Raw genomic sequence first — 14209 nt, forward strand, 5'->3', positions numbered from 1 at the left:
AAGCGGTTCACTAGCACACGATGGCATCCGCAGTTCCGGAAAGGTCTTCTGACACCAACAAGGACGTTCCGGACGTCATCATCGACACTCGAGCCAAGAAGGAGTACGTCCGAGGCAAATTCCTCGGCAAAGTAAGCACTCTGACAACCTGCACCGAACTGGTCGATACCACTGACCATGCTCTTTTAGTTCGTGGCACCCAGAACGCAAACGACCAATAATCCTGTGCAGTGCCACGTTTGTGGTTACACTAGGTTGTGTGACGCCATAGTGCTTGCTGGTGTCTTTTTCTAGTAAGTCCATTTTCTTGGCAGATATCTGTGCTTTAGGGCTTCGCATTCTACTTCTTCAGCCCCGTACTGCACGTCACCCCGTGTCGCTGAGCTGCTACCGCGGTCCAGCTGAAGGATTACGAATTGATTTTATTATGCGAAGCATATTAACGTAGGTTTCGGGCCTTCGCGCGACGCCAGGCGGTGGCCACCATTGACCTTCAATTGACCTTCAAGTAGGTCACGTGACATGACGTCACATGATGACGTCACACCAGCTGAAGATGGGGCCTCATATCGCGCCGTCGGTCGTCTCCCTGCGGTGGCCACCATTGACCTTGAAGTGAGATCACATGATGTGACGTCATGTGATGACGTCACACCGGCTGCATATGGGGCCTCATATCGCGCCGTCGGACGGCGCCCGGCGGAGGCCTCCACGCTTCGGTTTGCGCCGTCGCGCGCGACGCGGCGGCGGCGCCACCATCGCTGCATCACGTGATATGTGACGTCACGCCAGGGATGAGGCGGCGAGGGTCCGCCGTCGCGTCAGTCTCTGTCCCGCAACCGCGCCAGCGTCTTTGCGCCGGGCGTGTATGCGGTCAAGATGCCTCCAAACGCTAAGGACATGCTTCGCATCCACTGGGCTTAACCTTGATAAGCCTCCAATTTTTTTCTTTTGACATCTGTTGCTTGAGCGCATCAGCAAAGTTTTTTCCCCTTATGATGCTCGCTGTTGATACAATACGACCGCAGTTCCTTCCAAACTTCTTTGCAAACAATTCCTCGGAGCCAGTTGCCGCGGAATTGTGTTTAGCACATCTTTTTTATCTGAGTAGAGAGATGGAGTGGTATAGTGCTTCAATAGATATAAGGTGCATAAAATGTGCGTTACACTTACGTCTACCATGATTAGTAGTGAAATGGTGTGCTCGTGCTTATTCTTGTTCTGACATTAAACTTTTTCTTACCTTCAATGTTCCCGCTAAATGAGTGGACTACAAAGTATCCTACAGAAGTCTGTTTCTAATTTCTAGGGAGGCTTTAGCAAATGCTACGAGTTTGTGGACAAGGAGAACAACGAAGTTTTCGCGGGCAAGGTAGTTTCCAAGGCGCTTCTCGTGAAACCTTGGTATAAAGCAAAGGTTCGTATTATGTACTGAACCATCTTTCTTTCTTGTTTTGATATGGCGATCATTCCTTATTTTGTTCGTGTACATGATTAAGTACGTTATGCCTCTTGGTGCTGTGGCTGAGTGGGTATGATGCTCGGCTGATGACCCGGAAGACGAGGGTTCGATCCCTGCCACGGCAGTCACATTTCGATGGAGGCGAAATGCTAGAAACCCGTGCACTATGCGATATCAGTGCATGTTAAAGAACCCCAGGTGGTCGAAATTTCTGGAGTCCTTCACTACGGCGCTCCTCATAGCCTGAGTCGCTTAAACCACATAAATCAAACCGAACCAAAGCATGGGTTACATTGCTTATTTACTATCTATTTACTGACGTGTCCCTATGACCCATACAATAAGGATAACAGTACAGTTAAGGCATATTTTGGCAAGGCAGTAAAGAACGGTAGAATATTTTACAGCAACACCGATGTGCTGCAGTCCGTATGTACAATCAGCAAGGAATGAAATGAGAATATCTTCCCCGCAGGAAGCTTATTTCTAGCGCAGATTAATTTCAGTTCGAAAGTAGCAGGTTATCTTTCAGAGGTGGTAATCAACGTTGCTTTTATGTTCTCTCCAGGACCTGATATGTTCGTGTATTATAGTTGGCCTTTCAATTTCCTTGATCGCATTTCATTTTTAACTGATAGTATTTATGTAAGCATATCCCCCCTCCCTACACACAAAAAAATTGCTCGGATTTAATTTTTCATGTACAGTCCTTCGAATTGCGCTGGAGACGAAATTCTAGAGGTCCGTGCACTGTGTAATCTCACTTCACGTTTAAGAACCCCAGGTTGTCGAAATTTCCGGAGACCACTACGGCGTTCCTCCTAGTCTGCATGTCGGAACGTCGAGCAGGGCTGAGTACCGTATCTAGCCTACCGCATTCTCCAAAACATCGTCTACAACGAGGACCCCGCTCGCCGGCGTATCATTTGGGCTCCTGCTCACACGCGCCTTGAGGGAAATGAGGCAGCTGACGCAACCGCCCGCGCGCTCTCTCACCCGACATTCCCCTCCGACCCCAACGATCAGGAACTCGAATTCACTCCAGCTTACTCCTTCAAAACACTGTTTTTTCTTTATCAATCTTACCACGGCCTTTATCCCCGCCCATGCAAAAGACTCTCAAAGGCGGAGGAGGGGCTTCTGCTTCGCCTGTATACTATTACTTTGCTGTGCCCGGCAGCTCTCAAACACTTCGACCCTTCTTTCTCGGGCAGGAACACACAAAGAACGGGCGCGTCCGTCTGTTGCCTGTTTTTTCCAGTATGTCACACCAACTAGCTCAGACACAAGTCGTCCTGCCTCAAAACGGGGTTGTAATATCTACCTCGAGCTACTGTTATTGGACCTTTGGTCCGCTCTTAGACAATTATATTTTAAAATGTCTGTCTTCAAGTCTTGCCGTCGCCCTGCATTTGTGTAGCGTGTCTTGTGGGGTTGAAAATGGGGGAGATAAATGTGTATTCCCCGTTTAAGCGCGGCTGACTCAGTTCAAAACCGCGCTGACCCCACCCCGTGGTCGCGTACGCTACTGAGCGCACGCCGACCACGGCGGGCCGTGCTCTACGGGAACAAAGGAACGACACACTGGCTGACACAAACAAGGCATTTATTGCTATAGCAACAATAACGCCAGCTAGCAACAAAATACACTGAGGAATCTAGGATGTCCGACTCACCAGCACGGCTACGAGCGAATGTCCGCCCACGGTAGGGCAAAGGGATAAACTTCGAGGTCGAGCGGGACGGGCTTGGCGGGAGTAAGTTCCGGCCAAGAGGCGCCCGTCGACGAAGAGCGAAGCCGCGAGCGAAACGTCCGCTTGCTTCCCGGTGCCGAGGGAGAAGAGAGCTAGCCTTCCCCCGCGCGCGAGCGGCCAAACACGCCATCCGTGGCGCTGCTGTCGCTGCGACGCGAGCGCCCTCCCCTGTTAGCTAGAGTAACCAAACTAAAGGGAGTGCTTTTCGGGGGCAGCTAACAACAGTGGGGTGCAGTGCGGGACAGTGAACGCAGGGGACGAAGGCGTCCCCACATCCCCCCAACCTTAAATAGACCCACGCGCCTGCAAGTTACATGCTATGGAGGAGTCTCCTGGTCTTCATGCACTTGAGGCAGGTCGTGCAGCGGAGGTCACGCCGACAGGGTGCACGCAGTCTTCCGCGGTATTCCGAAGGCGGCGTGAAGGTCTCCGCTGGGACGACTCGCATGGCCCGCGGGCTATGTGCCCGCAGGCCCGCGAAGAGGAGGGCCGGTTGACCACTGCAGGCCAAGATTCCGCAGTAGTCGCCAGGGCAGCAGCAGCAGCCGGAGGTGGCTGCTGTCTGGTCTCGCCACGGCTGCCCGGGATGGATGCGGCGAACAGGATACAGGCCGCTCCGTCGCAGCAGGCGGCAGCGAGACGATGTGCACACGCCAGCAAGCCGGAGTGGCTCCACTGGATCTGAAAGATTGCCAAAACACACTCCGCATGCCTTTAACGTAGGTCACGGGAGGGGAAACGGCGTACACAAGGGCCACGTGGCTCAATGCTCAACTCACTAGCAAAACGTGTCGGGCGGCTGTGCAACGCAAAGTTCGAGTGAACAAAGCCCTTTCTTGAGGTGAACGAGAATGCTCGGTTCATGCGAGGTTAAAAAAAACGGGTGGGCCAAAGTGCGCCCCCTCTCAATACCACGGTCCGGTGGTCGTGTCACTTTTGACAAGGTGCAGGCAGCTATGAATAGCCTTAGGCCTCGCTACCACTGTGAAGGTCGACGACCCCCAACAAAAGAAAGACCCGAAACGGGTTTCGTGCGCGCAGCCGCGAGGAGACATCAGCGTTGTGGGGTGGTCCTCCCCGCTCACTGCACGAAGCAGCTGCTGAGTGATCAGCGCCCACCGTATCGGACGGTGTCGGAACGCCCGGTGCCGAGCTGCAATACCAGCGAGCTCGTAATGGCACCCGTGGCCCCAGGCCACCCGGCTCCCAGAGCCGCGACTCCCAGAGTCGAAAAAGAGACAGCGAGAAAATATATACAGAAAACTCGGACCACCCACGCGGCTTCCGTACTCACTCGCTTCGGGCTCGGCAACTCCGCGGGCGCTAGGCCTCGCGCTCCCTCGATGCGGACCAAGTGGTTCTTGAAGAAACTCCAGGAAGAAAACTTCACAAAAAAACATGCTGAGCATGTCGAAAAGTTCAAACATGCTGCAGCGCAATACACCTCGCACTCAAGAAAGCATGCCGCAGGTCCTAGCGATCAAAATTCACTCTAGGCCTAGCACTTGTCAAGTCCGGACAAAGAGCGTTCCTCGAACCGAACAGACTGTCGTCCAATGTTCCAAGAGCAGGCCCCACGTTGGGCGCCAGATGTGGGGTTGAAAATGGGGGAGATAAATGTGTATTCCCCGTTTAAGCGCGGCTGACTCAGTTCAAAACCGCGCTGACCCCACCCCGTGGTCGCGTACGCTACTGGGCGCACGCCGACCACGGCGGGCCGTGCTCTACGGGAACAAAGGAACGACACACTGGCTGACACAAACAAGGCATTTATTGCTATAGCAACAATAACGCCAGCTAGCAACAAAATACACTGAGGAATCTAGGATGTCCGACTCACCAGCACGGCTACGAGCGAATGTCCGCCCACGGTAGGGCAAAGGGATAAACTTCGAGGTCGAGCGGGACGGGCTTGGCGGGAGTAAGTTCCGGCCAAGAGGCGCCCGTCGACGAAGAGCGAAGCCGCGAGCGAAACGTCCGCTTGCTTCCCGGTGCCGAGGGAGAAGAGAGCTAGCCTTCCCCCGCGCGCGAGCGGCCAAACACGCCATCCGTGGCGCTGCTGTCGCTGCGACGCGAGCGCCCTCCCCTGTTAGCTAGAGTAACCAAACTAAAGGGAGTGCTTTTCGGGGGCAGCTAACAACAGTGGGGTGCAGTGCGGGACAGTGAACGCAGGGGACGAAGGCGTCCCCACAGTCTCCACTTATGATTCATATCTTATGCTCGTTGTCCACAGATCTCCCAGGAAGTCCTAATCCACAAGAACCTCAATCACAAGCATATTGTTTGGTTACACAGCTACTTCGAGGATGAACACAACGTGTACATCGTCCTTGAGCTGTGCTGCAGGCGGGTATGAACAGCTTCCTTTGTTTCTCGCGGATAGAGTCTTTAGACCTTTGGTCTAGTTTGGTTCCAATCTGATATTTAGCGGCGCAAGTAAACAGGCCATTAGAAAAATTGGAGGCGACACTTAGGCTCCACCTTAAAGATAGGATGCGATAGCGTTAATGGGTTAATGCCCATATATATGGAACTGCTCCTTCTTGACTTAACATTCTACATCCCTAGGAGTCCTCATGCCCCTCCTGGCGAAGTGGTGCAGTGGTTAAGCGGTGTGCCACTGCCCTGCGACGGCAGGTGCTGCCACGTGTGGGGATTCTGCAAACTACGTTACTGTTCCCGAGCAACCGCTCGTGACCTATAGTCGTTAATTTAGCAGCCACCTGCCCCGAGGGGCAGGCTGAAATCCCTAATGAGTCACTAGAAATAAAAACGCGTCTCAGTGCGTCTCGAAAACTTTTACGTTATTTTAATTCAAATAAGCGTTCTTTTGATGAACATTTGATATACATTAGTGTAAATTCCTCCGGGATGTATTTCTTGTAGACTCGACAACGTCCCTGGAAAATATGTTGGCATGGCAGAAATAGAATACTTGGAGAAGTATTCTCCATAATACTTAATGGCCACTGTGTTGTGGCCATGTACGTACTGGCAAGTATGCAATATATCATAGCACATACATTAATATAGTTTAATATATATACAGGAAGCGCCTGAAGCTCTTCTGGAACACCGGAATCCCGTACAGCGTCGACCTTGATTTAAAGAAGGCTTAGTGCACATGTGATTGCCTACGAAGGTATGTGTGTGTGTATATATATATATATATATATATATATATATATATATATATATATATAAATATATATATATATATATATGAAATGTGATATGGCATATATATATGTGAAATATATATATATATATATATATATATCCTGTATACATGGCCACTGTGCTATTGTAATATATATATATATTATATATTAAAATATATTAAAAATCGCTTGAAAACAATGCTCCATAAATATTATGCCATTTCTATTCAGTGGAGACAGTGCTCTGAGAAACGATGATACAGGTGTTAGTGAACTCTTTTATTGGCTTTCGTTCCGAAGAACGATGAACTCTTAAAGCCTAAAGTAACTTAAAGATTAAAATAACCACAGCCACAACAGCTGTGACCATGGTTTGGGTCACCATAATGGTTTGCTATAGCACAGTGCAACTTGCACAGACTGGTATACAATGTGCCAATAGTGCGACTGTGCACTGTAAGTACTTACATGGCCACAGTAATAGAAAGAGCCTGGTGGCACACGTCCGTACCCACACGGGTGGAAAGACGTTTCAGTGCCAGCTGTGCCCCATGGCTTTGGCGGTATGTTCAGACCTTGTAAGGCATATTAGATCCCATAAGGGCATAAAGCCCTTCCAATGTGACTTGTGCCAAAAACGATTCACCCAGAGCCATAATTTCAACCACCAGAAGAACGCTATTCACAAAAAATAGCAATGGTCCGTGATTCCCCTGGTACAAATGTTTTGCTAACTGCCAGTTTGTGTACAACTGTTGTGTACAAGCTAACAATATTCTAGCTGACTACCCTCCCGCTCAGACTCGCCAAGATTAAAGTGAAAGCAGCACAATCTTGAGACGAAGCGCCTCGAACCTTCGGATGCACACGCTCTAAATAGTGATGAGGGCAGCGTAGCATCTAGTGAAGGAGAACGCGTCATTCAAAATGAAGCAAGTTATTATGTCCTATCGCAGAGGAGAAGACATAGATATGTTTTTGCTAGCCGCTTAGCGCGCGTCAGAGAAGATATGGTTTAGTAAAGTAACGTGACCGCAGTGCCTGCAGACCCTACTGCGATGTCAGGCCTCTGATGTGATTCCCGCTTGACTAAACAGGACGCAGACAACTAGGCATTATAAAGACAAGCCTCCTAATGAAGTACAGAAACTATGCGGAAATATTGAAGCAAAAGTTTCAGAGCTCCGTTAAAGCAAAAGGTGAGTAATACCAAGAGTGTTATCAACAAACTCATAAAACCGCCACGTTATGATGAATTCCTATTCCATTCTAGATTTTTCCAAACTTCACAAATTTGGAGACCGTCTAGAACCCACCCACGGTGGAAGAAACAGACTAGGTGTCTGAACGCGGCTGCCGCGCCGGCGACTTTTTTGCTCGTAGTTTACGCCTCTCTCGGCAGATGGCGTGGATCGTTGGGGGGTCAACTGTAGCACCCGACGGTCCTCCACAAACATTCACACGCGCGTAAGAATGACAAGTAAATTGCCCGATATATGTCTGTATACTAGACTAAACGTCCGGCAAGCCTTTGGAAGCAAGCTTAGGTATATGCTCATGATTATTTCAGCTTAGAAATGCTATTCATACCTAAGCGTGCTTTGATACTCGTAAACGTCCAATATATCGACCACATGCAGAATCGCCCGCGTGTTTACTAGCGCTCAGCTTGTACAAACGCAAAACAATCTGGCTTGTGCGGAATGCAGAATTCTTAGAAAGAAATTTCCAAATACGTGCTATTAAGATGTCAAGAAATCCTAGTCACACATGCCAAATATGCTAGCTCCCGATAACTGAAGGTGATTGTTGGTTCCCGCTTGGTTTTGTGAAGATGCTCGCTTTCCAATTCCATATCTGCACGAAAATATTTGCCCCACGCAAACTGCTGGCTGCCGCGTGTTCCCGAAATGCACTGTCTCCACCTCTGCTTTGCCGCCACAAGCGTACAGGCGCGCGAAGTAAAGTTTGAAGGCCGTGCTCTCGAAATGTCTCGTAAAACAACCGGCTACACAACAAGATGGATTTTATTTTTCACGTTCATGCAGACGTCGCCAGTACAATATCACATCGGTGGCCGAATTTCGATGAAGGCGAAATTCTAAAGGCCCGTGTACTGTGCGACGTCAGTGCACGTTAAAGAACCCCAGGTGGTCCAAATTTCCGGAGCCCTTTACTACGGCCACGCTGTTTCTTCCACCGTGACTACGGCGTCCCTCATAGCCTGAGTTGCTTTGGGACGTTAAACCTCAATAAACCAAACCAAACCTAAATTCAGGACTGCAGTGCTTTTCAAGGTGTTTGGCATTCTAGACAAGCTTTGAAAGCTTCCTAAGGTATTGCATTTTCACTTTCGAGTCAATTTTTGTCTGTTTGCAGACCTGCGTCATTCGCATAGCAATGTAATAGTGCAACAAATTTGCTATCACATCTTGTTTATGCTCCTCACATGGGAACGAGAATGTATGCTTTGCTAGCATAGCTTCAATTATTACCTCATACGCATTCATCTGTGTGGCATTTTGCTGAAATTCTTTTTAAGCGATCTGCAGCAAAAAAAAAAAAAAGTCCTGAGATTTGGGTGCAGGAGTCCACCTCTTGTCTTACATTGTACAAGTGTGCTTTCAGGCTGAGCATGGACCTCAGTTTCTTCAACATTTAAGTTTCTTCAACAGCGCTTCAACATTTTTCTGCACATAATTTAAACCCAGCCAGGTAATACAGAATGCAGTCAGCAGCCTCTGGCTCTGCAAATACCTCATCGCACTCAACCTCCGCGGCAACCAATCCATCCAGTTTGCATTTTAGCTACTGAAGACGAGTCTCTTGTTTTCCGTCCATTTGGAACGCAAGCTTTAGATCAGCCAACGTAAGCACATGTGTTTCCCGAGCTTGCTCTACCTTGCAGTTCCCAAGCTTGGGTGGTTTGATCAGGCTATACACTGAAAGCATGTTATATAGCTGAAGAAATGTGGGTAAGGAGGGATGGTCATTCTGACCGCCTGCTTGGCGGATTGTCCCCCCCCCCAAAAAAAAAACGCTCTAATACATCCTGGCTAAATTTTCCAGACAGTACGTACTTGAAGCCACACTGTTTGAGCAAATATCTTGTCAGCTCTAAAGCTGACAAAACTGTGACACGCAAGCCTGCTACAGTCTGCTCTGTCAGAAAATGATCGCGAGATATCCTTCCGGCCACCACTTCCCCCTCCCACTTGTTGAGCCAGTACAAGAAGGAGGCGAGAACTCTGAGATTTTTGCTGCCTGTACTGATGCCTTCTTTGGAATGATTGCGATTGAGTGTGTCAAGCAGATCGTTAAATTTCAAGGTGAATTCTACCGTGCCTTTAACATTCTCCAGTCCCACTGTTTTCCTTTGCGAGTAAAACTCCAGCCCGCTGGTCACACTTCGACTGAACAGCTGGGAGCGAGTTTTACGCGCATCTTCTCCGTGTTCGACGGATTAATATGGGCATATGGGAGCTTGTGGCAAACACGCAAGTGTCCAGGCTGCTTTTGGTCTTGAACAAAAAGCTTATCATAGTGTGTCCATTGGACACGGCCATTAAGAAAGTTTAGAACCTTTTGGGAATGCAGACGGTTTCGCACACACTTCATAAGATGCGGAGCATCCGAAAAGACAAATATGCTACGCTTGTCATCAACAGGGAGGAATGAAACAGCTTTTACCCATCACACAATACACAGGAGTGTATGACTGAAAATATAATGGGCAAAAAAAGACACGTGGCACAAAAACAAGCGCAGCGATCACTACCTCTCCTGTAAATGCAGTCGCCGGTACATACGCTGCCCACACGCCCGCTGACCCCCTAATCTTCTAGCGCCATCTCACGACGCTCCCAGAAAACACGAGCCGACGGTCGTCAACATCGCCTGCTGGAAAGGCGCTCTCGTTCAGACACCTAGTATATTCTTCCACCGTGAACCCACCTTTAGCCCCATAGATCATCATAATGCATTATATTTTAGGGACGTGAGTCATTACCGCAGTATGATTAAAAAACCTCATAGATCTACCTTCTTGTGAAGAATTCTTATTGGATTCGAGATTTTTCCTAAATTCTTGGATTTGGAGACCGTCTACAACCCATCTTTTGTACATAGATGCGTAATACGACGAAAACAGCATGACGCATTCTACTCTAGGGACAAATGACACGAATCTCTGCCACTCCTGACAGCGATCAGTGGATAAGAACCCAGGACTGAGACGTAATGTGGGCCCGTCATCACCACCCATGACTCGCGACTCACGCCTTCGAATGCCCTCTACGTTCCCGAAACACAGACTGTATCCACCCCTTCATGAACTGTGCATGACATTGATGCCCGCAGTTCTCTCTGGAATGAAATACCATCCGCAGACTGCTTAAAGTGCGGTCGCGGTGAAACTGCTTCATTCAAGTCTCCGACCATTTTCCTCTTTCCACAGGTCAGTTGCACTTCCGCTAAAATGAGCGCTGGCGAAGAAGTACTATTAGTAGTTCTGCACAGTGTTCACATATATGTAACTAGCATATGATTGTTACATTGTATACGTGCCGACCTGAAGGCACCCCCCCCCACCCCAACTGAGTTCATCGGTGCAGAGGTCAGAGGTATATGGTGGGCGGCAGAGGTGGAGGCGGACGCCCGTGCTCCATACCACCTCCTTATTATTCTGTGGATTATTCGCGGCAGCTCCACGCCACGTCCATGCCCAGGCTGCACGTCCACCGACCTCTTTCATATCAGCAAAAAGACGCTGATCAGAGTTGCAGGAAATGTTCAGCCGCATTGTACAGGAAAAAGGTAACCAGCTGGTACAGCACGCGGAAACGCAGGGCAAACGCGAGCATGCTAGTTTCTCTGTGGCGTCTGGCAGGCTGTGGGAAGAGAAGTAGGCGCTGGCTTAGAAGATGGCTGTTCTCGAATCTCGCGTGCCTCGAATATTCGCGAGCAAAATGCTCAACGTGGAAGATAATTGGCTGCGCTCTCAGTCTCACAAAGAGCTTAAAAGCGAGCTGGGTGCATAGAATGAACAAAGTGAGAACATGGCTGAGGAATGTGGCCGGCTTCGGCAGTGCATAGGAAGACTCTGCACAAAATAAAGCACTTGAGGCTCATTTGGAACAGGAAAAGAAAACCGCACCTGAGCTGGAAGAGAAGTGTGGTGAGCAAGCTTTCTTGCAGGAAGGGCTTTCTTCCGAAAACTTGGCACTGAAGGATTCTTTCCAGGACGCCGGTACAAAAACAAAGTGCCTCGAAACAGACATCCAAGAAATGGCTCGAGGCAACTCTGAGCTTCGTAGCCAAATTGAAGACACCAAGAGAAAATTCAATGCTACACTTGCAGAAAAGTGAACAGCCGAGCTGGAGCTGTCGGAGAAGACCACTTTTTGAACTGCTCTGCTGGACGAGGTTTCCACAGTTAAGGCTAAGATTGCTGCTTCTTATGAGCGGGAATGACTTCTCAGGATCAGCAATGCCAGCTTGGACTCTTTTGCAGATGCGCGCAAGGAAATGTTGCGTGGTGGGCAGGTTCAACTCCAGCAGGCTACCGCACAAGTGAAGTATTTGATGCAGGAGGTCGCCATTCTTCAGCTGGCAATCTCGTGGCTAAACCTTGAAAAAGAGTTCCTGCACTCATCGCTCCGCGCAGCGGAGCACGCATCGAGGGCCCTCAACGAGGCCTGCATTGCCACCACGCGCGCCGTATATGATTTTAAACAAAGGTTGGAACACAGCGAGAAGGACCGGAGACATCGGACAGATGTCGTTGAATACCTGCGGCAGGAGAGCGCCAGCTTGAAGAGGTTAAATTCGCCAGCTTGAAAAGCTGGAGGCATCCCAGCATCAGCTGTAAGAACTCTGGTGTGAGTTTCGCCATCAGCTCAGTGCACGGTAGGCCCAGCTAAAAGCAGCTGTGGAAAGAAAGGACGCAGCTGTGGACATGATGGAAAAGGTGCAGGCAGCACATTCAGCTCTGCGCACAAAGTTCGATCTGGGGAGCCAGGAGTGCACAATGATGACAACTTCTCTGCAGCAGCAGCCTGAGAAAAACAAAAATGCTTCTGGCAGGCTGTGGGAAGAGAAGCAGGCGCTGGCTTAGAAGACGGCTGTTATCGAATCTTGAGTGCCTCGAATCTTCGCGAGCAAAATGTCTCCACCCATGCCGAGCAGCAGGTGCAGATGGCACTGACCACGAAACTCCAAGAGAAACAAGATGTGCTCAAGCACCAGATCTAGGCACTGAAATACGCACCGGGGACCTCGAGGAGAAGCTGAACAGCCAGCTGCACCTGCAGAAGAAAGCTGAGGACGTCTGCTACGAATGCGCCAAAGAGCGCGACGCGAACAACGAGTCGCTGAACCTGCAGATCGACGAGCTCACCGCCGAGATCGCTGAGAATGCACGGCTGCAGAAGTAATTGCAATGGTGTAGACGGGTGCAGGACACCAGCCTGACTGCAGCTGCAGAATCTGCTGCCGAAGTCACTCAACCCACGGCAGATAAAGAGCGGTTTGAGGAGGACCTCGCAAGCCAGCCCATTCAGGTTCCGAAAACCACCGCCAAGAAGGCTGAACTGCACACAAAGTGTAGGATCCTCGACAAGAAGATCTACGATCTGCCCATGAAGTGCAAGATAGTACTCGAGAACAAGTACGAAGGCCTAAAGTACGAGCTTAAGATAGGATGCTTTGCTTCTTCTGAATACACCGCTTTTTATATTTTTACTGCTCTATCACTTTGTCATTGATGTCGAGACGCATTTTCTGAACACATGACAATCCACAACTTCTGCTAAAACGACTTCTCAATTCCAGTATCCACCGTAGTATTATGGAGGGGCAGGCTGAAATCCCTAATGAGTCACTAGAAATAAAAACGCGTCTCAGTGCGTCTCGAAAACTTTTACGTTGTTTTAATTCAAATAAGCGTTCTTTTGATGAACATTTGATATACATTAGTGTAAATTCCTCCGGGATGTATTTCTTGTAGACTCGACAACGTCCCTGGAAAATATGTTGGCATGGCAGCAATAGAATACTTGGAGAAGTATTCTCCATAATACTTAATGGCCACTGTGTTGTGGCCATGTACATACTGGCAAGTATGTAATATATCATAGCACATACATTAATATAGTTTAATATATATACAGGAAGCGCCTGAAGCTCTTCTGGAACACCGGAATCCCGTACAGCGTCGACCTTGATTTAAAGAAGGCTTAGTGCACATGTGTTTGCCTACGAAGGTATGTGTGTGTGTATATATATATATATATATATATATATATATATATATGAAATGTGATATGGCATATATATATATATATATCTATATATCTATATATATATGAATATCCTGTATACATGGCCACTGTGCTATTGTAATATATATATATTATATATTAAAATATATTAAAAATCGCTTGAAAACAATGCTCCATAAATATTATGCCATTTCTATTCAGTGGAGACAGTGCTCTGAGAAACGATGATACAGGTGTTAGTGAACTCTTTTATTGGCTTTCGTTCCGAAGAACGAAGAACTCTTAAAGCCTAAAGTAACTTATAGATTAAAATAACCACAGCCACAACAGCTGTGACCATGGTTTGGGTCACCATAATGGTTTGCTATAGCACAGTGCAACTTGCACAGACTGGTATACAATGTGCCAATAGTGCGACTGTGCACTGCAAGTACTTACATGGCCACAGTAATAGAAACAGCCTGGTGGCACACGTCCGTACCCACACGGGTGGAAAGACGTTTCAGTGCCAGCTGTGCCCCATGGCTTTGGCGGTATGTTCAGACCTTGTAA

General features: G+C 48.7%; 1 protein-coding gene across 1 annotated transcript in view; it reads left to right on the plus strand.

Moving 5' to 3' along the window:
• The first annotated feature begins 20 nt into the window (after positions 1-20).
• The window catches only part of LOC149353991 (serine/threonine-protein kinase PLK1-like), a 274454-nt gene continuing 260265 nt past the window's right edge, over positions 21-14209 (plus strand). Inside the window, exons 1-3 of the mRNA XM_089575901.1 lie at positions 21-131; positions 1310-1417; positions 5450-5566. Coding sequence (XP_089432027.1) covers positions 21-131; positions 1310-1417; positions 5450-5566 — 336 coding nt within the window. The remainder of the gene's footprint in view (positions 132-1309; positions 1418-5449; positions 5567-14209) is intronic.

The sequence above is a fragment of the Amblyomma mixtum genome, chromosome 3, assembly GCF_055824585.1.
Source record: "Amblyomma mixtum isolate Tamu chromosome 3, ASM5582458v1, whole genome shotgun sequence".
NCBI classification, from domain to species: domain Eukaryota; kingdom Metazoa; phylum Arthropoda; class Arachnida; order Ixodida; family Ixodidae; genus Amblyomma; species Amblyomma mixtum.